We start from the raw sequence: 21,550 nt of genomic DNA, 5'->3' as shown, positions 1-21,550 counted from the left end.
AGTTTAGTGCCTGTCATGTGCTAAAAAGAAAAGAGAGACTTTGCATTTTATCCTGTAAGGAAAGGAATGAAAGAAAAAGAATGCCAGATTTGATAAATAATAGACCAAGGTGTTATTATTTTTATACCTTTCTTTAAAATGGGGCTCCAGCGAAATTGTGCAACTTATTGAAGATTGGTAACTTTGTTTTCAGAAAGAAAGGAAGTACTGTGGTTCTGATTACATATCACCAGTCATAGCAGATAATTATCTATCTATCTATCTATCTATCTATCTATCTATCTATCTATCTAATACTTGCCTGTATGGCAGCCAGCTACACGGTGTTACAAAAGTGTTTAGATGCACATAACCAGGCTGAATTTATACTCACACAGACATTTTCTAATTTGGGATTTCATGGCTTTTTAAATGTCATTCTAATGTAGCTTTTAATGCAATTAGAAAAAATTAAGAAAAAGAAATTGCATGTGCAAAATCATAGTGATTCTGCCCCAGCATGGATTATCAGAAGGGCTGAGTTCTTTTGCTCACAGTGCAGTTATCTATACTGTGAGCTAGGAAAGTAACTGAACACAGAAGGTTGTTTACAGCTGTAGGAACTAGGCACTGGAGAGGGGAAGTGTGCCCACACAGTCAGGGAATGTTTAGACACAGGAAGTATGAGTTCAGTTCTGTGATTTGTAGGGGACTGTCCTGTCATGATTGGAGAGACCCTCCTGCATAGGTCTTTTGCTTTTTCCTTTTACCTCCCCTCTCCAGTTCCTGTCTTTTACTCCTTGGCTGTACTACCTGCACCATGTCACTTCTCCATCCCATGACACTAAGTTGCTGTTTTCTTTTGTTCTTTTCACCCCATCCATATCATTCCACCCTGCCTCTGTCCTTTCCACTTCTGTGTCTCCTGGTCTTTCCTTGTAGCTGTCTTCTCTTTCAACATCCTGCTGGACCTTTTGTACTCAGACCTCCTGATCCTGTTCATCCATTTGTTTCACATTCTCTAAGTAGTCTTCATCTATCTAGTTCATCCTCACCAGTGAGGTGTAGGCAACAGAAACCTAGGACGCAAAAGGACAAGTTCCTAGCTGTTGAGTATATAGTCTTGATCCCACAGCAGTCCCAGCAGTTGGGATGAACAATTTCAGAGAATATCCTTTCTATCTCTGCAGCTGTGCTGGAGGATACTCATACTGAGGTTTCAAGCAGCATGGTCACTTACAACAAAATTGGTGAAGTGTTACCATTTGTAGCACCTTACTCTTTCAATAACCCTTTGTGGGACTGAGTAATCTTCAAACTGGTGAACTGATCTGGCATTGAAGTGTTTATTTATTGCTGGGTGGTTTTTCAGCTGAATGAATTATTGGATCCATACAGTGGAAAAACATATTTTAATTTGCCAGAAATATTTGATGCTTTTTAGCTAATGTATGCTGCCAAAAAATCAACCTGTGGTAGGTACCCAGAATAGAAGATTCAGTCCAGTCTGTAAATTGAACACAACTTAATAATGGAGGAAGTCAGACAAATTTTAGGTAACTCAAGTGTTTGCAATTTTGTCATCTGATCTGTAATATTTTGTGCACCTCTGCCACACGAAAATATGTCAATCATAGTGCCTTTACTGTGCAGTTAACATAATATGCATGAAGAATAATAAAGCTGCTTTATTTAGGATTCTCTCAGCTGTCCCTGTTATCTCATTCAACAGAAGAGCCTTCTAGTGATAGATTGGTGGTAATATTCATTTATTTGAAGAAATTAACAGGTAAATCAGGTTCCTTTATTTTATTTTTCTCTTTAAAATATTCACTCCGGTAAATTAGGGAAAGATTATTTCAGATATCTAAGAAAGTCATCCGTGCTCCATGTTGACTTGCTTTTGTCTTATCCATATTTGGTTGAGTTTCTGCATGTAATCTGTGAAATTCCCTGCACCATTGCTTTAAACATAATACAGTGAGACTTGATGCAGTGATTCACTTTGTGCTTATAGCAGCTTGAGACAGGTGAGATACAATTGTAACTTCTGCAGCAGAAGGCTATTGACTTGCCTGGTCCTTTTACTAGACTGGTTCTGAATCATTGGTGCCATTGCCTAATGTACATCTTCACAAATATATACAAGTATAGAGTATTGCTCTATGGTCTTAGGTCCTCACAAGTGCTGGTGACCCGCTTGAGTATCTTAGCTAACAGAATAGGAGCTTTTGTCTCTTAACATTTTATAAATGTCAAAAGGCTGTATTTTTCTTATTTTTCTATGTATAATTTCTGAAAAAGTTCCTACAATGTTTGAATTATGGTAAAGCATCTGAGAGATCAAGGTCTTTCTCTTCGTTTTGGGGAGGTGTTGAGTTTTCTGTTGCTGAATTGATATTTTCTACTGCAGAAGGCAAGAGATCCTCATTTGTGAATTCTCTGGAAAAGCTAGAAGGAGCTGGAAGGTCCATAGTTTGTTTCCATGGTTTTCCAGGACATCTGGGGAGAGGAGATTCTGGGCGATCTGGCAACCCATTAAATAAAGAAGTATCAGGAACAATTAGCGGTTCTGCAGGTGTACTGGTTTCTTCTCTTGCAGCCCTAGAGTTAACTAGCTCTGGTGTTTCAGCACTGGATGATGGGAGGGTTTCGTTTTGATTAAAAACCCTTTCATTGGACTCCTCAGAAGATTTGGGGTTTGGATGTCTATGTTTAACATTTTTACCGTGTTTTTTATGCCCACACCCATGACCAGTTCTGTGCCCACAACCAGTTTCATGCCTATGCCTTCTATCAGACTGATGATCCTTTTTATGTGCATGCCTGTGTTTATGCCCATGTTTATGCCTGTGCTTGTGCTCAGGTTCACCTTCTGGTTCCTGTCCACCATCTTTTCTCATTTCTTTGTCAGGACTTTGCCTTGCTTCTTCGTTATTATCAGAGCATGAAATTTCATCTGGCTGGTCTACCGTGATAAGGCTTCGGAAAGGTGTGAATCCAGGAGGCCTTCTTAGAAATACACTCTAAAAACATTGCAATAATAGTGATATTTGTTACATGAACAAGAACAATAGCTTCAGATTTGAGGAATTCAGAAGTTGGCTCATTGCAGTATGTGAGTCATTTAGGAAAAACATGTAATCAGATTTTTAAAGTAAACTAAATAATTATCTTTTCTGTCTGTGATAAGCATGGAAACATAATCATCCTCCCAAATAACTCCAGAGAATTTTAGCAGTTATATGTTAATAGAACAGTTTATATATCATTGAAATTCTGCCAGTTTAACATGGGAATGATACTATAGAGAGGAAAACATGTGCTGATTTAATTTATGAACAATACAGTTGATTTCTAGGACTAAATGTCGCTGCGCTTGTTAGAGTACAACATTCTGATGTATAAAACCAATTTATGCTAAAGGCTAACACACCTCTGAGTAGTCTGAATACCAGAATATAGAAAAGGTCTGGGTCATTTTGTTATATGAAATATAACTATTCAATTTTTTGTTTCTAGATATGACATATGCATTTTATGAGACTGCTTAGAAATAACAAGAATAAGTTAAAGCTAATAATATGAAAAATTCAGTTGTTATTGAGTAATCTCTATCTCCCCATCACTCTTCAACTGGAAGATAAAGACTGAATGCATGGTGTACAGTTACTACCCAACACGGGTTTCATTTCTGTCCACCAAAGTGTCTGATCTTTATCCAGCTGCAAATCAGTTGCTTGGGATGGAGCTAAACTTGAAAGTTGATGTAGATACAATATTGTAGTGAAAACAAAGAAGAGAGACATTTATAGTTGATACATAGTGAATGAATAGGTAGTTATGAAGGTGTTGAGCACAGTGAAGTTATTGATTAGGAAAGCAAGTTAATCAATCTCACTTTATTCAGTGTATCTTCTCTTCTTCACTGGGGAGCATGGAAGTACCTGCATTTATTAAAAAACCTGCGATCATCAGAACTAAAAAAAGTTCTGATAATAAAAAAGATTTATATTGTATTCTGAATTTTTCAAACTGACCCATGTTCAGGGCTAGTTCATAGTGGAGCTGGGCAGGAAGGAAACAGAAAGAGCTTTATGCAGAGATTGACAACTCGTGGCAGGAGATCTGCTACTCTACTAGCATGAAAAGATTCACAGATGCTTTTGAAATCTGTGGAGTATAATTATTGCATTGCCAAATACATTTTGTCTCGGTTTTTAAACCTGGTATGAATAGTAATTCCAAGGAGCTTCTGGGGCTCAGTGCTTCAGAGCTCAACTGCTAATGCAAAGGAGCAGTCAACAGGCAGAACGTTCTCTCTGCCCTCTTGCCCTTGTATTTTTGTCATCTCTGGGTTGGCCACTGTCTCACCTGGTGGTGAAACTGGCTTCGACGTAACAAGTTGCTGAGGTTAGAGGGTGTGAGAGAGGAGTGTGGCATTACTGAGGCTGTTAAAAGAACTATGTGTTTCTTTATTTTTGGTACAAAATATGGGATAATTTGAAATGGATAAGGAATTTAATGACTGCCTTTGTTCTGTGCTCTACTTATGATGATGGGTAATGAAAAGGAATCATACCATTGACCGTTCTTTAGAGCAGTTAACCTGGGGAAAGATTTTATTCTCCCATGGGATCACATGAATTTGTGCTTCACATGGCAACGGCACCTGTTGACAAAATAAAAAATCAACACATTGAGGCAACAAAACATCAAACACAAAGGAAGAGAGTGGTGCATGAAAAAATTATGGGTTTTTAAATAATACTTTTAATTACATATATATTTGGAACCTTACCCAAATATCTATGAAATCCGCATTATTGATGGAGACTCCTGTATTGGGACACATCGCTGCTTAGCTTTTTGAGGTTATAGTATGCCTGTGTGAACACTTTAATTTGACTTTGGATTGAAGATTGGACCTTGAAAAATTGGATTTTTCATCTCCAGCACTTTTGGAACACTAACTATTTAATCTTCGTGATATTCCTAAGAAATTTTTTTTGTTGATGGTATTTCTCCTACTAAAAATTGGGAAATGGATATAGAGAGAAAGGCTTGTTTTTTTTTTATTTTGTGCCTGGTGCACTAACAGATTTTAAAATCTTGCAGGTAAGCACTGTTCATACAGTGGGAAAAGAGAGAGGAAATAAAGCCTCTCTTTCCAAACCAATTCCCTTGCCAATGGTTTCTGGCCCTATCAGCATTCCAGTGTCTGGAACACATTTTCCCAGTATCAGCAGTACGCACTCCAGAAAGATCATTCCTTTCCAGTAATACTGCAGTCTCATCTTTTCCCTAGCTGCAAGTCTGCAGTGTGAAGAGTATTGCAGCTATTTCACTTTGCAGCAGCCTCTTCCCCTCCTTTCTTTGGTTCGTCATGGTCAGAAGAAAGTTCCTTTCGCTTTACAGAGAGCACTGACCCTGCAGTTGGAGTGACTCAGTTTAAGCTTCATGGTTTACTAAAGTCGTCATCAGCTTGGGTTACAAGCAGTGAAAGGTGTCCTCCTTGTTGAAACAAAAGTTCACTGAAAGAGGTAACAGAACTCAGGATGCGATTTTACTGAAGTGTTTGCAATTTCTGGTGCAAATGAATTTGTCCATTAGGAACATTACAGCTGGCAATATCATCATTACTTACGCTGTCTGAAGTGGCTTCACAGTCTTCAGTAAATTTTTCAAACTCTTTCTTCGAGCAGTTTGTCTTCCGGACTGCAAATGTTAAATGGTAATTTTGTCCTGCAACCACCTAAAAAAATTAGCAAGAAGGCTTTCTGGGGTAAAGGCGTTTTACTGAAAAGGATTCACAGGAAATATATTTCTCTACAAGCTTATACTACTTATATTGTACAAGTCCTGACCACTGGGACAACATATGTTAAGAACAATATTAAAATATTTGGCAGCAAACCTATCTGCTTCTAATCAGCTTACTAATTTACTCCAGTTCCCATTCTCAAAAATTCCAGCATTGAAATTGAAGGAAACAGAAAGGTCAGAATAATATCAGGCCCACAGTTTTGGCTTTGTTTTATTTGACGCCTGTAGTAATTTCTTTAATAACAAATGAAATCATTAGAGACACCGCTGTAGAGAGCCAAATATGATGTAAGAAAAGTGGAATGTGAGTAAAATGAGGTGTGTGATGAACAAGCTCAGTTAAAAATGAACATATTTGCCAAATGCATTAACGAGAGAAACTGCACGGGTTCAAGAATGTGCCTGGTACGAGTTCTCTTAGTATTTTTTTACAGAGCCCAAGATAATATATCTTGCTTCAGAGACAGCAAGCAAAACATGAAATTCTGTCTCTTTTAAGTCTTTTTTAAAAAGTATGCATTCTAATATCAATCATGATATGAAAAATGAGAAAGAAGAAAAAAATTGAAAGAAGAAAAAAAGGTTTAAAAGAATAAAAAGCACAGATAGTAAGATATCATCAGCTATTCAGAAAAACTCTGGTGCGCTTTTAATGCCTTCTCCAGTGGTACCCCTCATGCTTAGGAGCTGTTGTTGCTGACAAAGTATTTTATGAACTACTCCACTGTCTTATTTTCAATTCTGCCCTAAACCTCGCTCTTGATATGTCAGGACAGTAACCAAGGCAAATGCAAATGCTGACCAGCATTATACTCTTGATTCCTTGTTCTTCTTTATCCATCTGTATTTATCTGTGTATCTAAACATGGATGTTCTCTTCTGAATCTAGCTGGAGTATTATTTGCAGCAGAATGAGTATAGAAATTAACAGATTTCTAAAGGAAATTGGGAAGCCCCGTTCTTGGAACTTGCAGCTACTGTAGGGTGGACAGTGCCTAAAATAACACACAGAGTGTTGATGTGGTGGATCAAGCGGGTAGTTTTGTCTAATAAATCTTTTCTATTTTAAAAGTCTAAGGTATGTTAAAAGGGCTGGTAAAAAGTGGGGCAGATATACAAAAATCAGATACCCTAAGTCAACCCTCTTCCCATGCTTTTAAAGTCATGTTGTTCTAAGAAAAATAAAAAAATCAAGAGGTGGGAGACTTTTAAATCATTTCTGAATGCAAGACAAGATAAACAAAATTTTGCAAGAAAAATTGCGTGGGTATTTCAGTTACCACATGTATCAACACTTAGAGAAAAACATTATTTCAAATCTAAATACAAACTTTAGCTAACGTTCAGCTCAGACCAATCACACTGCTGTGTCTATTCCTCAGCTCTGCGGTATATCCCAACCTGAACTGTCGCTGCTTCTATTTCTCCACCTTTATAGTAGAAATCATCATTGCTCTCCGAATTATACTTCTCCATAGAAACCTTCAGTAGTTCCTTCAGTTCTGGGCTGTCATTTGGGATCGTCTTTGTACAGCCAGTGCGAGTGGCAGGATTTAACGTGGCTTCACCTGCAAGAAACCAACAGATTTCAGATCTAAGGAACAAAACATTCAACATATAGGCTAGAAAAAACAGTTGTAAACCCCTGTTCTCTGGAACGCTTTGTATTTGGGTCTGTCAAATGAAACCAAACACCTTTGAGTTTTATATGATCAGCATTATCATATCGTGGTTACTGGGGGGGGAAAATAAGCCTCTAACATATCAAATGTAAGTATAGCCATGCAATATGAAATAAATAATGATAGTATCACTAGGTGAATTACCAATTTTGACAAAATCTTAAAGTCCTCAGCTCCTTTGCCTTTCAAAAGAATACACTGGAGCTCTTTGGAAAGTTAGAAGTTGTTACTATCACATTGCCTAAAGAAGTAACTCGCTTGTCTTTGAGGTGGAAAAGGAATTAATTTTTGTAAGACAATTATACTCTTTGAGTATGTATCAGCTAAGCTCCAAATAAGAGTCAGCAACCAGCTCCATGTCATAGAAATAGGGCAGTATACAAATTATAAAATGTAACTTTCAGCTGCGCGTGAAATGTTTATAGGAATTGAAAAAAATCTGTGCTAATATGTCATTACGAGGCAGTGCTTTTCTTTCTCTTGTTATTATCTGTTTTTGTATGTTGGATTTTTATTTTGTCTTTTTTTTTTTTTAAATTGTAAAAAAGCATTGAAAATTGCAGAACTTTTAAAACTGATAGCACTTATGACATACCTGGAAGCTTGCATTGGCTTGCAATATCTACTATCTGTGAGTGAAGGTTTTCATATGCTTTGGCATCACATTTACCTATACGCTGGAGTAAAAAAATGCAAAACAGCTCCTTGTTATTTAGAAATAATGAAAAAGTTCACATCCTAATACCTTCCTGCTAACAGAATAAGTCAAGCATACTAATAATTCCTTCCTTCCTGCAATACACTGCGACCGAGAAACCTGACAGTCTGCTGAGCCAATAAATGATCAGGGTTCAAAAGGACCACTTGGAGAAAATAAAACCATAAAAGAGAAGCTAAATGAACTATTTGTATGTGTTCATTACAGAAGGAAATGGGGATGTTTACAAGCCAAAATCCTATTTTATGGAGAACTCACTGGAATTTCTGTCTCAAACTGAAAAGATCAAAAAGAAGATTACACAATTAACAAATCAAACATTACTGAGTTTCTTGTATTTACTCAGGTGTTCTAAAGGAACTGTGGTAGATGATTTGCTTAAAATTGCCTTGGTATCTTAGGGCTGGAACAAAGCAGATGTTAATCCTGTTCTTTAAAAAAGTTATAGACCCATAAAACTGATGCTTGTACCATTGAAGCGATTAGAAATGGTAAAAAGGAAAGACCTAGGAAGCATGAATACATCGAGGAGAGACTGGGGTTTTTGTTGTAAAAAGAAGTTGTATTTTGCAGATTTGTCAAAGTTCTTCAAAAGCATCAGCAAAAGCATGTAAAAAGAGACCTGTTGATAAAGCAGATTTTCATAAAGGTTTAAGTGAAGTCTCTTATCAAGGACTCTACAGGAAACTAATCAACTGTAGAATAAGAAGGGAGACTGTTACAGTTCAGGATCAAGATCTTAGGGCTATGACAGATACTTGAGAATGTCATCCATAAAAAAATCCGCTTAGTAGTGGTTTAGAAAAAAAAATAATAATGTCAAGGCTTATTATCCAGGTTAAAGAGAATGACATTATGTCCCCACTATAGCTCTGTGGTTCATATGCATGTTTAATGCAGGGTGCAGTTCTGGTCCTCCCATTTCAAAATGAGTAGTACAGACCTGAATAAAGGTATGGAACAACTTCTGCAGAATTTGTTCATTCCAAGGGATGAAATATTCTTGGAATATCATATTCTCCTGGTATCTGTGGATGATCTATTAGCAAGGCTGCTTAACAGTTCAGGGGATAAGTGATAAAGATCCAGTCCCACAAACCCTGTTTAGTCAAAGCAGTATGTGAATGAGGTGGCACTCCTGCATTATGCGACGTGGACAGAAGTCGCTACCTCTAGGTGACAGGTTAGGAAACTCGGACTCAAACAGATTAAGTAACTTCCTTAAGGTTTAAGGGCAAGTGTGAGTAATGGAGAGATTTGCTTCAGCTAGTCCCTTCTCACTCTCCTATTATTACCACAGTGTTGTTATTCTTTCCTCTTTTGATCAATGCTTCTGAAACACTCTGAAACATTCTTGAGACATCCAAGGAGTACTTTTTGAACAGGAGAGGCTCTTGAACGGCACACTCAACAGTGCACTTCCACAGCAGCTGAAACAGATGCGAGTCAGGACTCCTGGGGCTCCTTCCTTCCCGTTTAGCATCACTGTCCATTATGACTCCACGTTCCTGCCCTCTACCTTGTATTTGCAGAAGCAAATTTTCCCTGGGAAACAGTCCTCAGGGACAGGGGAACAGAACAGAGCTGGCAGGTCTTTAAGGATGTATTTCACAGAGCGCAAGAGTTCTCGATCCCCAAGTGTAAGAAGTCGGGCAGAGAAGGGAAGAAACCGGCACGGCTGAGGCAAGAGACGCTGGTCAAACTAAGGAAGAAGAGGGAACTGCACAGGCAGTGGAAGCAGGCACTGGCTTCCTGGGAAGAGTATAGGGAAGCTGCCCGGTTGTGTAGGGATGAGGTCAGGAAGGCCAAGGCACAGCTGGAGCTGAACTTGGCAAGGGATGTGAAAAATAACAAGAAGGGCTTCTACAGGTATGTCAGCCAGAAAAAGATGGTCAAAGAAAGCGTACCCCCGCTCATGAGCGAGACCGGCAAACTGGCAACAGCAGATGAGGAGAAAGCTGATGTACTCAACAACTTTTTTGCCTCAGTCTTCACTGGCAACCTCTCTCCTCACCCCTCCCGAGTTGATGAATGGCATGAAGGAGACCAGGAGGGTAAAATCCCTCCAGCTGTAAGTGAAGACCATGTTTGGGACCTCCTGCAGAACCTAAATGTACAGAAGTCCATGGGACCTGATGAGATGCATCCCAGAGTCCTGAGGGAACTGGCTGACGTAGTTGCCAAGCCACTTTCCATGATATTTGAAAAGTCATGGCAGTCAGGGGAAGTTTCCAGTGACTGGAAAAAGGGAAACATTGTGCCCCTTTTCAAAAAGGGTAGAAAGGAAGACCCTGGGAACTACCGACCTGTCAGCCTCACCTCTGTGCCTGGGAAGATCATGGAACAGAATCTCCTAGAAGATATGCTAAGGCACATGGAGGCCAGGGAGGTGATTCGAGACAGCCAGCATGGCTTCACCAAGGGCAAGTACTGCCTCACCAACCTAGTGGCTTTCTATGATGGTGTAACAACAAGGGTGGACAAGGGAAAACCTATGGATGTCATCTATCTGGATTTTTGTAAAGCCTTTGACACGGTCCCCCACAACATCCTTCTCTCTAAATTGGAGAGCCATGGATTTGATGGGTGGACCGTTCTGTGGATAAGGAATTGGTTGGATGGTCGCAGCCAAAGGGTAGTGGTCAACGGCTCATTGTCCAAATGGAGACCAGTGACGAGTGGAGTCCCTCAGGGGTCCATACTGGGACCGGTGCTGTTCAATATATTCATCAATGACATGGACAGCGACATCGAGTGTACCCTCAGCAAGTTTGCAGATGACACCAAGCTGAGTGGTACGGTCGAGACACCAGAAGGACGGGATGCCATCCAGAGGGACCTGGACAAGCTGGAGAGGTGGGCCTGTGTGAACCTCATGAGGTTCAACACGGCCAAGTGCAAGGTCCTACACCTGGGTCGGGGTAATCCCCGCTATCAATACAGGCTGGGGGATGAAACGATCTAGAGTAGCTCTGCTGAGAGGGACTTGGGGGTACTGATAGACGAAAGGCTGGACATGAGCCGGCAATGTGCGCTGGCAGCCCAGAGGGCCAACCGTGTCCTGGGCTGCATCAGGAGAAGCGTGGCCAGCAGGTCGAGAGAGGTGATTCTGCCCCTCTACTCTGCTCTGGTGAGACCTCACCTGGAGTACTGCGTTCAGCTCTGGAGCCCTCAGCACAAGAAGGACAGTTCCATAACTGTTGGAGTGGGTCCAAAGGAGGGCTACAAAAATGATTCGAGGGCTGGAGCACCTCTCCTATGAGGACAGGCTGAGAGAGTTGGGCTTGTTCAGCCTGGAGAAGAGAAGGCTGCGGGGAGACCTGATTGCAGCCTTTCAGTACTTAAAGGGAGCCTATAGGAAAGATGGGGACAATCTTTCTAGTAGAGACAGCAGTGACAGGATGAGGGGTAATGGTTTTAAACTAAAACAGGTTTAGGCTAGATATAAGGAAGAAATTCTTTACAATTAGGGTGGTGAAACACTGGAACGGGTTGCCCAGAGAGGTGGTGGAGGCCCCATCCCTGGAAACATTCAAGGCCAGGTTGGACAGGGCTCTGAGCAACCTGATCTAGTTAGTGGTGTCCCTGTTCGCTGCAGGGGGGTTGGACTAGATGACCTGTAGGGGTCCCTTCCAACCCAAAACTTTCTATGATTCTATGATTCTATGATTTGTCTGACCCCACAGGGAGCTGGTTCAGGGACGTTGATTGAGAGAGCAACCCTCTGTTTTTGGTACAGTGAATTCTGTTCCAGGTCAGAGAAGCAGAGGGAGTACTTGGTTTTGCAATACTGTTTACTTAGAGTATGTATGCTTGTTAATAAATTTCTTTTGAAGCTCTCTTATTTGGACTGTGGTAGAGGTAAGTAATAATTTAGCTACTTGCTTTTCCTAGAAAATATGGCTTAAGCTGGAAACACAGTGCTGATTTTAATTACCACTTTTTGGGTTGTACCTGAGTAACTCCTTGAATATCTGGATAGGAACTTCTCAAGGGCTTTATTTGGGTGAGAGTGCTCAGATTCTATAGAGTAATCTGTAAACATTTCAGTGGTTGTCTTAGTCACTAATTCAGGAGAAGACATGGATGTTCTAATTGCATAAATAGACAGTTATCTCTAAGCCTGGATTTAAACTTCATTCACAAAGTAAAGCAAGATTGTAAATATTTTCTTGAGCCAGATCTCAATGATTGTTTGTTAATATGAGATTTTCTTGAGAAACAGCTTTTGAAGATTACTTACACCTCTAGAAGTGATTTTGCACTCTGGAGTTAAATCTTGAAATTGGTCTTTGGAGCAATTAGTCTCCTCGATTTCATATTTAATTATGTAATTCCATCCAGCTACCACCTGGAACAGATATTTAGAAGATACATTATGTAAACCAATACAAAATTGGAAGTTAAACTATTAAATGTGATTAGCAAAGAAAGCAAAACTGCCTTTCATCCATCTAATCACTTTGCAGTCATTGAGCCATAGAGTATTCATGGAAAGCAAAAAAAAAATCCTGGCCTTGTGATACAAAAAGTGAACAAAGTCATGCATATACTAGAAGTGTACTTTGTATTTGGATTCTGCTCCTCCTGGCAAGCCTGCAACCTCATCATACTTGGTTTCTTGCACTTTCCTCCAAAGTATCTGTTACTTATTACTCCCGGTGACAGGAAGCTGGTCTAGATAGATGACTACACTAATCCAGTTTGGCAAGTCCTGTGTTCCTGAGCGTGGGACATAGTAAAACGGTATCTGAATAATGTAACTTTATACTGCTGGCATCGTTTTTTATTGAGTGTCTTGCGTTTATCATATACCTATAGTTGTGTCTGCCTTGGGCTTTACCTTCCCCTGCCTGCTATTTTGTCCAGATTTGTGACCCTTCTTTTTCATTTTCTCTCCAGGAAGTAGTTCAGTTTTCCTCATAGTGGCTACTGCTTCTCACCCATGAAATCTCTTAATGTCACAGTGTTTGGTCAGGTAGCATTGGATTAAAAAGGGGAAATAAGAATCAAATATAGGAACTTTCCATCCCAGATCAATTAAAGCTGAGGGTTCTGACTGGTCTCTGTTGGCCAGAAGTGATGTGATGGTTCTCTTTCCAGCTGCTGGATTGCAGTCTGTGTATGACATTTTGTCATGTGGCTTAAACGTTGTGCTAGCTTCTCTTTCAGCTAAGAGGATCGTTGCCATCAGTAAAGAAAAAAGAGGACAGTCTGAGTTAAATCCTACGTCAGTTTGACCCATAAGATGCTTTTTGGTTAAGCAAATACACACACATTCAAAGGAAGGTGTCTATATTTAGTGTCAGGTTATATACTCGTTAAAAAACAAATAACAAACTTTGCTTTCTAGCAACATCACACCAGTACATAGGAGAGCCCTTCACAGGGAAATAGTTGTTGCATGGAATACCAGATGACACGGAATTTCTGTGACCTGAGCAGTCATTTCTTGCAAAGCACATATTCCTGTGTGCAGAAATCTTTCAGCGACATGCTGGATTTTTGTTTTTCTTCACCATTTTTCACGTATTGGGTTTCCCCGTCCTATAGCATATAGCAGCTGCTGACATATGGGTCCTATTGTATTGCAAAAACATAGATGACTGCTGCTATTGGAGAGGCTGCAGAGTATATGAGACATCTGTGCAGGCTGGCAGTTTTGGCACAGAACCTAGGAGAGATCTGCTGCTGCTGGAGGCCAAGTGGAATACCCGAGAGCATCCAAGAGCACACAAGATGTCTATGTCAGCATTGAATGCAAATAAACTGGTGCTAAACAGTGGTTAGATGCAGCTGCAGACAAAGAAAAAAATATGTTTACCATCAGTTTTTAAAGTTGACAGCTCTGAAAAATCCAGTAGGTAGCCATTTACGATTCCTTGTAAATGAAGATAATTATTTACAGGGTCTACACTCTATATGAATTTTTTATTCTTTTATAATGAAATATAAGCCACCTGAAAATCAGGAATAGGTACATAATACAACCAAGGTACCTGGGTTTGGGGTTTTTTTGGTAAAATTTAGAGAAAAATCATACACAAACCTGTCTTTTAGCTTCTTTTATTTCCACAAGCTTAAAAAGGACAGGTTCATCACTGTGCCTGTTAAAATTTTGAATAGCTTGTTTCAGAATTTTTGATACTTCTGAACTGTCACTTGATATAGGATGGAAGCACCCGAGACAGGCAGCCTCAGTAAGCGTTATCTTTGGCGTAGCTGGAAAAGAAACAAACAAAAAAATATAGGGCTTCATGTAAAACAACCTCAGGTTTTGATTTTTCCTGTTTGGGAATCAGAGAAGAGGTTCAATGAGCAAGAACATTTACTGCTTTTAACTGGAGTGATCAGCAAAATCCACATTTCAGTTTCAGGGCCTGCAGAGACATTCACTGTATTTAGAAACATGCTTTGGTTTGTGGCGGTAGGGGCCATCCATGGCATTTGGATCTAGGCATGGTTTCAGCAGCAAACTTAATTCAGATGAGTGAGTTCAGGAGTCACTGAATTTCTGAAAAACCTTGCATGTAATTTTGACACCACTAAGGAAGGGTCATCCTTCATCCAGTCAGGGAAGAACCAGCAGAGGCTACAACTAAGGAGATGTTCTTCAGATTTTTCAAAGCTCACCCACTGTGTGCAGCTGCTTATTGTCCTCACCATGTTTCAGGATGGGGATTTTGGCAGGAGTATTTTGGCTCACCCATGTGAATTGCTCTGGCTCTGAGCTCCTTAGGGACTGTAGCTGAACTATTCTACTGCTGTGCTGTTTGAACTCCCCCTGCTAGTCCCTGCGGCTGCCGGTTACCACTTGGTGTTACCTTCAGGCTTAACCAGCTGGATTGGCTGTGGATGGATGAGCTTGATGGGGATGCTCAAACTTCTGTTTCCTACTACTAATCCTATTAACTCTCTTTCCTTTCTAGTAATCATGGATTGGATTTTCATAAATTAATTTTATAGTTCAGTACATAAATTAATTTCATGATTCAGTGGGCTTGAGAATGAAAGTAGGACAATATGTGGTCTCTGTGGAATTGAAGTAAAATTTGTGTGCCTGATCCTCAGCTGTCATAAACTGGCTTTAATGGAGTTACGGCAGCTTGCACCAGCCAGGAAACCAGTCTAGGGTCAACAGGATCAAACAGTTCCACCAAGAAGGCTGAACAGTATAGTACCTAACATGGTGGGGAAATCCCTCACAAGTTAGGGTTTATTGTTTCACTCTTTCTGTTTGAATCCTTTGGAATTGATTTGGCTCCTCTGTACATTTGGAATATCTCAGTGTAGGCAATACTATTTACTCGTAGCTCTGCAGAGGATACTTGAACAAAGTCTGGCCCTTCGTATTTCTAGCATCACTTATTTTGACTCAGTAAAGACAAATACATACATGTTCCAGAAAAATGTGACGTTTTCAGGGAGTAATCACAAATGAGATAATAAAACAACAGTACACCCAATTCTAAACCAACTACAGTCTCAGCATTTTTGTATGTGCTGAACAAACGTGTGTTCTTTCTTCAGAGTTGCTATAACTTGGTAACGAGATGAGCTTCTTAGGCTGAATACGATTCATTTATGTACGGATTTTTTGCTTTCTAAGCAAAGATTCAAATGCAGATTTCCCATGCATTCTCTGTGGGATTCACACACTTTTTACTGGCAACTAGATGTCACCATTGCCATACAAATGCGTTTGAACCAAGCAGTGTTTATTCAGTAGCAGAGCATGGAGTTTGTGTGCACTGCAGTTCCTAGAAGCACACTGGCTGTAGGTATAGCCATTTAAGCTTTAAACAAGATAACTAGGAACAAAAAACAGAGATAAGCTGTGAAACACCTCAGAAATCACGGTAAATATTTCAGTAGTTAATATGCACTTAGCTCCCTGCTACCAGTTAGATGGATATTTTAAAACTAGCTCAGATATGGCTTACATGAACACTAGGCATAGGCACATAGAGATCTCAGTTGCAACACTTTAAAACAGCGTGATCCCTTTCTAATAACGGAAATTACTGTGAACATAATAGTCGTCTATGAATGTCTCACAGGCAAGAAGTGTAGTACTGTATTTAAGGTCTAAAAGAGATCACAGTCTCTCTTACATAATTACATCACTGCTAGATTTTTATTTTGTAAGTGAAATATTTTTGTTGTTATTTTTTTGGTTGGGGTAGATATTTGTTTTGTTAAACAGAAATAATTTGTTTTGTTTAACAGAAAATATTTAGTCTTTTTTAGTTTGGAGGAAATTAAGGTACAATTTTGTAATACAAATTTTTTTTCTAATAATTTCTGGCACATTTTTATCCTTGAACAAGTAAGGACATAAAATTAAAATGTAACAAGTTGTATATATTCTCCAAGTTACTGATATTCTTTTGGTATTAAGCAAATTCATTTTAACTTGGTATAATTCCAGTGTTTGAAGAAATTTGCTACACACAAATGTGCCAGTTTCCATTACCCTATACAGAAACTGCCATTGCTTCGCTAACTTAGCCTATATGTGTATAACAGTGAAGTGAAATTTTATTTTTAACATGTAGTTGCTTATGAAAGATTATTTGTAAATGTCTGAGTAGAATGATAAGGAGTTCCTACCTCTAAAATTACCTGAAAGTCTCAGTATTATATGTTTCCCATTCTTATTTGTCAACGTACTTGTTGAATGCAGCCCCGAACAGTTGCATACCTGGAAAAATTTTGCACTCTTGTGAAACATTACTTGTTTTTTCAGCGTCATCTATGTGAATTCCAGCTGTGCATTCTCCTGTTGTCTGCAAAAACATATGACAACATTTGTCTTAAACTTGCTGAAGAAAAATAATGCTATACATTCCTCTAGCTATTGAACAAAGTTGACAGTTACAAATTGAGTTTGGGGAACAAGTTCATATGTAGATTTGTAGTAATGTCTAATTTTCTGTTTTGTTACTGGAAAAGGAATGCTTTTGTTGATTGTGAGGAGAGTACGGGGTGAACTGAGCAGATAATTTGAAATATTGCTCTGTATCGTGATTGATGCTTATTAATTAACTAAAGATTTTACAGTCAGAAGAATGGAAATGAACACATCCTCATAAATAAAGCCTGTATAAATTGTGTATTTACCTAATTTCCTCTCTGCTAGTACAAGATATGCAGCAATGACCATGGCATTTCGTGTCAATTCAAATTATATTATCACCATCATGCCTTTCTTTGCATTATGTACTGTTGAAATAACAGTGACTTCCACTGGAAACGTGCGGTGTCCCTGCACGCTATCTGTGCCTCAGTTGTGCCTCCTCTAGATGCTCACTAGTAGCATGAGCCAGGCATGCTTGGCACTGCTAAAAGCCTTTGGTAAATTTTCTGCCATAGTGGCTTCCATGTCAGTGCTTTCGTTGGTGCAGATCTGAAGTCAATTTGGTTGTGCAAGTTTCCATAATACATAATTAATAGAAAGTTTTACAGCTCTCACACTCTCACAGTGCATGTATCTTCTGTTGAATTTGTTGTGAACCGTCATACCGAAGCGCTGAAATGTTCCCTTCTTCACATATTTGGCATTATAATGGTAAACTCATGATTATAATGCTTAACTTCAGAGTTGTAAACATTTCTGTACTGTACTTTAGTCCTATAAGCTCTCAAAAGAAACACGGCTAAAAAAGTTAAATTCTCTACTGCATTTTTCCCCAGGTGGCTGCAGTACGGGTCATTATGCTGATGTTTCTGTACAGAGAGCTTTTAAAGAGGACGGATACTTACAGCTTCTGCAGGTACTTTGTAATCACAGTCTTGCCAGAGTTTGTTTTCCTCGATGGCGCAAGTGGTTTCTTGTATTCGATATTTCACATAGAATTGTGTGTCAGGACCTGCCTGTATAAAAACAATATGCATGTCATCATTTGCATAGTAATAAATCAAGTGAAAAGATAAGAACTTCGAGAGGTAAATACTATCCATTGGTCATCTTATACTTTATAGTATGGTTTCAGATTAGCTGCTGGTTTCCATGGAAGGTCTCCCAAATCTTGGTAGCTCAATAATTATCTGACTGTATTACTGAGCCCTTACCTACAATTACAATGTGTTGATACAACAGATACATTATGCTCTACTACCTTCATTTTAACTTGTAGCACCAACGGTTTTAAAACCAGAAAGAAGTGGTTAGGTTTTATATTCATATTCAAATGTACTCCAAATAAGCAAATTTGGGTTGCTGCTTGGATAGTTAGCATAATTACCAGCTTGGACTGTGCTCCTGTCTGACGCTCTCGCTCTTGGCCTCCTCCCAGATCTGTCTATTTTCCTCCTGCACAACTCTACGAGAAGCCCAGAAACAGCAGCCAGCAGCCCTCAGGCAGCCTGGCAGTGCCCAAACTGCCTTTACTCTCTGGTAACAGGGTACTTCAGCTGCCCTGCCTGCTTGAAGGAATGAAAAGAGGAGGGAATATGCTCTGGAAGCAGCCTTTGGCGGTGCCTGCGGTTTTCCTATAGGCATTAAAGGCTGTGCTGCTCATGAGGGTTGCCTCAGGAATTCCATAAGTTGAAATATGGACAGAGTATTAAGCAAAGTTTGGCCTGGCCAGTGGAACCGTTTCTCATGTTGGTACCTGCAGGTAACATTAACACACTGCAAGGTTTGTGGTTCATCCTTTAGAGGAGATATAAAGCCAGAAGTTACTAATTTTTTACAGCTACTAAAAACGCTCTGCCAATGTGCCTTTTCAAATACAAACAGAAATAGTTGCTGTACTTTAACACTGGTTATCCTCAGATGATACTGCTGGGAGAGTTAAATGATAATTCTTGCCTTACTGGTACCGAGAAAGTGAAGCTGAGCTGTCGTGGGTGGAATATACTGGATTTACACTGGTGTAGACACAGAATATAATTCTGTGTTCTCTCAATTCCTGTTGTGTATTGCTACAACTACGAAGAGGTGTAGAGATACCCAATATAATGGTTGTAGGTCATAAAACAGGATGAAAGGGTCTCTAAAAATGTAATGGACTTAATCCTCAGCAGGTATAAATTGACATTTATGGAGCTGTGTCAGATTATACTATCTGGTATGTGGACTTAAAAAGAGCCAAATTCTGTTCTCTGTTACAGTGTTCTAAATCTGCAATAAATCAGCTTAGTGAGTAAATGAAATACGTGAGAAAAGACATTGTTTCTGTATATTATTTGTTGTTGGTTTATTTCATTATTATTATGAACAGCTATGCCTTTAACTGGGGCAGGTTCAGTCTTTCACCAGTCAGCTTTTATGTTTTATTACCTTATCAATAATGAATGCACATGAATATGTAATAACCAGCTATTTAATTAATGCACTCAACATTGGGAGACTAGTAATGAGTAAAATCTGTACTCTTTTTAGAAAAAGGATGTCAAATATGAGGAAATCTCTGTTGCAGATTCCTCTTCTCTGCTTTTTATTTAACATCACAGTCAGATCAGTGATTCAAAGTAATAATTGATTTCCATCTAAGATCTTTTAAGAAAAGGAAAGATGGATATCTATAGAAGGAAAGATGAATAATAATTGCAATAAATATGTATTCTTAAAAATAGAATAATGTTTAAGATAAAATACTGAAACTAATATCTGTCCTTTGGGAACATCAGCAAAAGGAAGGTGGTGTTACAGCTCCGATATAAAGACATTTGCATTTGGGTATTGTTAAGGATGTGTGCAGTTCAGTGAAGACAGTGTGACTATTCACTTGTTTAATATTAATTGTATAAAGGGTTTGCCAGATTTTAGTCTTAGTCACCACATGCTAAAACCTCTCCAGTCTGGATACAGGAAAAACAGAGGGTAGGTGCCAGGAGATGGGGGTAGTTTACTGTAAGGCATTTAGCAATTCATATCCCCTTTCCACAGTCAATTTCTATCTGGGTAAAAGTGTCTTATGATTTTGGAGTGCAAAATGTTCTCTCTAACACTGGATTTCTTCTGGTGTACATCTGAAAATCCAATCCAGTAGAAAAAAATGCTAATGTTGTTTTCAAGTAAAGTAATGCTTGCCATTGTTATGGTAATAACATCTTTGTATGGCTCTCAGAGGTAAATAATCTTTTGTTAGATTAACACTATACAGAAGTACTCCAGGCAAAGGATCATGTTCTTTATTTTTTTCTTCTGTAATTTTAGCTGTCACCCTATTTGATTAAAATAGCACCTAGTGCTTTTAGATAGATCTGTGACTCAGGACTAGTGTCAATCAAATAATATTCACAAACAATTCATTCAGAGTATTGCTGAATTTTATCAGGTCATTCTTTTTTATGTGCGATACCAGTGCTTCCCAAGTCAAGACAATATTCAGTTTTTTTAGTAAGAGTAGTTTTGCCATTGATCTGAAAAACTTACTGATGATGGAAAGGGGTATAATTCTCAACAGAGAAAGGAGAAAACAGAATGGACTAGTAAGACAAATTATATTAGTGATAGAAATTTTCTATTCTTTAGTCCTTGTATTAATAAGCAATTCACCAGCACACATAGTTCCATTGATAAGAAGATAATATACATCCCTGCTTGTCATGGTAACAAGTATCTTACTGTGCAAATCATTTATTTGATCTTTTAAAATGTTTTTTGAAGACATTTTGCTGTCATGCTTGCTCTCTTATGAGCAAGATGGAGATAATCTGGTTCAGAGTGCATAAACAACTCCAGCTTTTTTTTTTTTTTTTTTTTCTGCAAAGTCTACTTACAGTTCTCTTGGCTTCCATCACCATGTATAGAGCAAATTGATTGCCATTTGCTCTGTCTTCATTGTATTTCTTCAGTGCTGTGTCAACAGCTGTAAAGACATCAGGGTCATCACAGTCCAAAAACTCAAATGGAAGAGGGGTTGCTCCGCTAGAGAAAAAACTACAGCAGAATGCTAGTAGGATGAAAGGTTTCATAATTGGACAAAAAAAGACTCCCAAATTAGAAGGCTCTTTAAAAATCTAATGGAAAAGGAATGCCTGACAGGGTTTTAGTCACCTCTTCTGTTTTTCAGGAGCAATAGCTAAGTAAACAGAATGAGTGGGTTGCTGGGGTTGGTTGATTCTCATCATACCCTGTTTATACTGCAAATAAACTTCTGAGTTTATCTAAATAAGCTTTGTGTAGTCATCAGAATGACACTAAGGTTATCCACCTGCCATCAAGATAACAGGCTAAATGGCTGCAGCTGGGAACAGGTTTAGACTAAGCAGGATGGCCCCTGAGCAAAAGAGAAAGCAGAGTGTTTGCAACTTTCTGGCTTCTTTTCTTAATGTCTAAACTGCTACTGAGAATGAATTTTAGAAGGCTTAAATAAAACACTCATGACAATCA

The 21,550-nt window shown here is 38.9% G+C and overlaps 1 protein-coding gene across 2 annotated transcripts; it reads right to left on the bottom strand.

Annotated features, from left to right (window-relative positions):
* Nucleotides 1-1,731: 1,731 nt before the first annotated feature.
* KNG1 (kininogen 1) lies at nt 1,732-21,253 on the bottom strand. Of its 2 annotated transcripts, XM_075418235.1 has the most exons (11): nt 20,938-21,253; nt 17,971-18,081; nt 16,910-16,994; nt 14,255-14,427; nt 12,449-12,556; nt 8,083-8,164; nt 7,207-7,373; nt 5,627-5,734; nt 4,562-4,651; nt 2,852-3,005; nt 1,732-2,506 (listed from the first exon to the last, which is right to left on the bottom strand). In XM_075418235.1, the coding sequence occupies exons 1-11, from the start codon at nt 21,130-21,132 to the stop codon at nt 2,301-2,303; spliced, it is 1,479 nt and encodes a 492-aa protein (XP_075274350.1). In that variant the 5' UTR covers nt 21,133-21,253; the 3' UTR covers nt 1,732-2,300. The 2 variants fall into 2 exon arrangements, with proteins under 2 accessions (XP_075274350.1, XP_009940100.1); XM_009941798.2 differs by having other exon boundaries at nt 1,732-3,005; nt 20,938-21,250.
* Nucleotides 21,254-21,550: the final 297 nt, after the last annotated feature.

The sequence above is a fragment of the Opisthocomus hoazin genome, chromosome 4 (genome assembly GCF_030867145.1).
Source record: "Opisthocomus hoazin isolate bOpiHoa1 chromosome 4, bOpiHoa1.hap1, whole genome shotgun sequence".
Lineage (NCBI taxonomy): Eukaryota > Metazoa > Chordata > Aves > Opisthocomiformes > Opisthocomidae > Opisthocomus > Opisthocomus hoazin.
This window is presented reverse-complemented; position numbering and strand designations above follow the sequence as displayed.